The sequence below is a fragment of the Cariama cristata genome, unplaced genomic scaffold, assembly GCF_000690535.1.
Source record: "Cariama cristata isolate BGI_N322 unplaced genomic scaffold, ASM69053v1 scaffold13297, whole genome shotgun sequence".
Classification (NCBI taxonomy): domain Eukaryota; kingdom Metazoa; phylum Chordata; class Aves; order Cariamiformes; family Cariamidae; genus Cariama; species Cariama cristata.
The window spans coordinates 1-1,785 of NW_009624990.1; the positions used below are offsets into that span (position 1 = coordinate 1).

Below are 1,785 nucleotides of genomic sequence, written 5' to 3' on the forward strand. Positions count from 1 at the left end.
CCGGGCCTTGCTGGCGTCTGGGAGAAATGCGGTGGCTCTCGGGCTGCTGGTCCGCCCCGTGTGTTGTGTCTCCGGCCGTGTCCGCACCGAGCGTGCGGCTTGCACTGGAGAGAGAAAATAATGGCAAAGCAGTGCTGCTTGTATAGCATGGCTGCTGCCTGCCTTACATCGTCATTTTTTTTGTTTTACCTGAAATTGACTCTCTTTTGTATCCCTTCCCTCAGAACATATGGATGAGTTGTATCTTTTTCTTGAAGTTGTGGTATTCTTTGCTGTATTACTCTCATAAGATCTCTTACTGTTTACCTCCTCCTCACTCCTAGAACTGTAGGTCTTGGAGGAATTTCCAGAAGTCCTCCAATTCCCCTGCCTTACCAAGGCAGGATCGGCATTGCTGCTGATAGACATTTGTCTAACCTGGTTACAACCCTCTCCGATGTTCACAATTTCACAGCCTCTCTAGGCAATTTAGTCCTTTTCTCTCTTCTCTTCTATCCATGTCCTTTGAATTTTTCTTGACCTCCTCCAGCTTCCTGAGAGAGAATCAGAGATCTTACCTTTGGTTCCCATTTCTTGTCAGTTTTGCACTTTGTCTCTTGATAATATTTGGAGACGTGAATTTGAAGTTTTTAAGCAAGCCACCGAAGTTTTACTCTGGATCTTATAATCCTGTTAGGAAGAAAGGATGTAAGTCTTGAATGTTGCTTTTCTGTCCGGCCAGATGCAGCTAACCAGTGTCCAGGACATCACCATGCCTTGTTTTGATGTTTATGCCAATAAGTCCTAGACCTTGTGATTATATAAGTAGCAAAATATAAATATCAAGGCAGATCTGTTGCTTGCTTAAAGCAAACAAATAATTCTTTGTCACGTGCATCACAGTGTACCTAATTTGAGGAGCAGGATTTCATCATGATTAATTTTTGACCTACTGAGATTGATTTGGCTTAACATACTTCTGTCATTTTGTCAGTGAGTTTCTTAGCTGGTTGTTTCACAGGAGGGTGTAGCTGGGAAATAGATTGGCAGCTTCATTCTGATGATCAGCGCTACCAGCATGCCACTCCCAAAGCAGTGGTTATTTTTTTTCCGCTGCTGCTTGAAAGTAATTTTTCTCTTCTTTTGTAGTTGGGAAGACCTCTCTGATCACCAGGTTTATGTATGACAGTTTTGACAATACTTACCAGGTATGTAGTAGTCTTTAGTTAGTTTGTTTGTTTGTTTTAAAAAATGTATATATGTACACATATATGGGTAAATCTATTCCCTGCTATTAAAACGTATGCCTGTGAGAACTGTTAGGGCCATGCATATTTCTCCATGAGGTGTCTGTTCAGTATCATATGTAAGGTTATAATGTGCCTTGAAATGGAGGTGAGATTTCATGATTAAGCCCATGCATCTAATATGATGTCAGCAAATACACTGTACAAAAAAGAAGCAAGGTTTAGATCCTGTCTGGATACGTGAGAAGCCTTGAGGAAAACAGGGAGAAACATTGGTTTGTGGGGTTGGCTAACAGAGAAGGTGATGGTCAGGATGCCTGACAATGGATATGGAAGTCTTGGGAAACAGAGAGAATGTGTAAGATACAAACATACTTATGACAGTTCTTCGTCTCTGGCACCTTTAGAGGCTTTCCATTTAAGTAGGAATAGTTGAGTCTGGAGCGTATACATAGATCTGCAAGAAGTCAGCATGGTGTATTCTCTGTCTCAATTTTTTTTTATTATTACTATTTTTTGAACTAAAAGGCTATAGATAGAAAAAGGCGGGGGAAGTCTT

The 1,785-nt window shown here is 41.1% G+C and overlaps 1 protein-coding gene across 2 annotated transcripts in view; it reads left to right on the plus strand.

Annotated features, from left to right (window-relative positions):
* The first annotated feature begins 1,133 nt into the window (after window positions 1–1,133).
* The window catches only part of LOC104164177 (ras-related protein Rab-6A-like), a 14,209-nt gene continuing 13,557 nt past the window's right edge, over window positions 1,134–1,785 (plus strand). For both annotated transcript variants that reach the window (XM_009703431.1, XM_009703432.1), the window contains exon 1: window positions 1,134–1,187. In XM_009703431.1, the coding sequence (XP_009701733.1) occupies window positions 1,158–1,187 (30 nt within the window). In that variant the 5' untranslated portion in view covers window positions 1,134–1,157. The remainder of the gene's footprint in view (window positions 1,188–1,785) is intronic.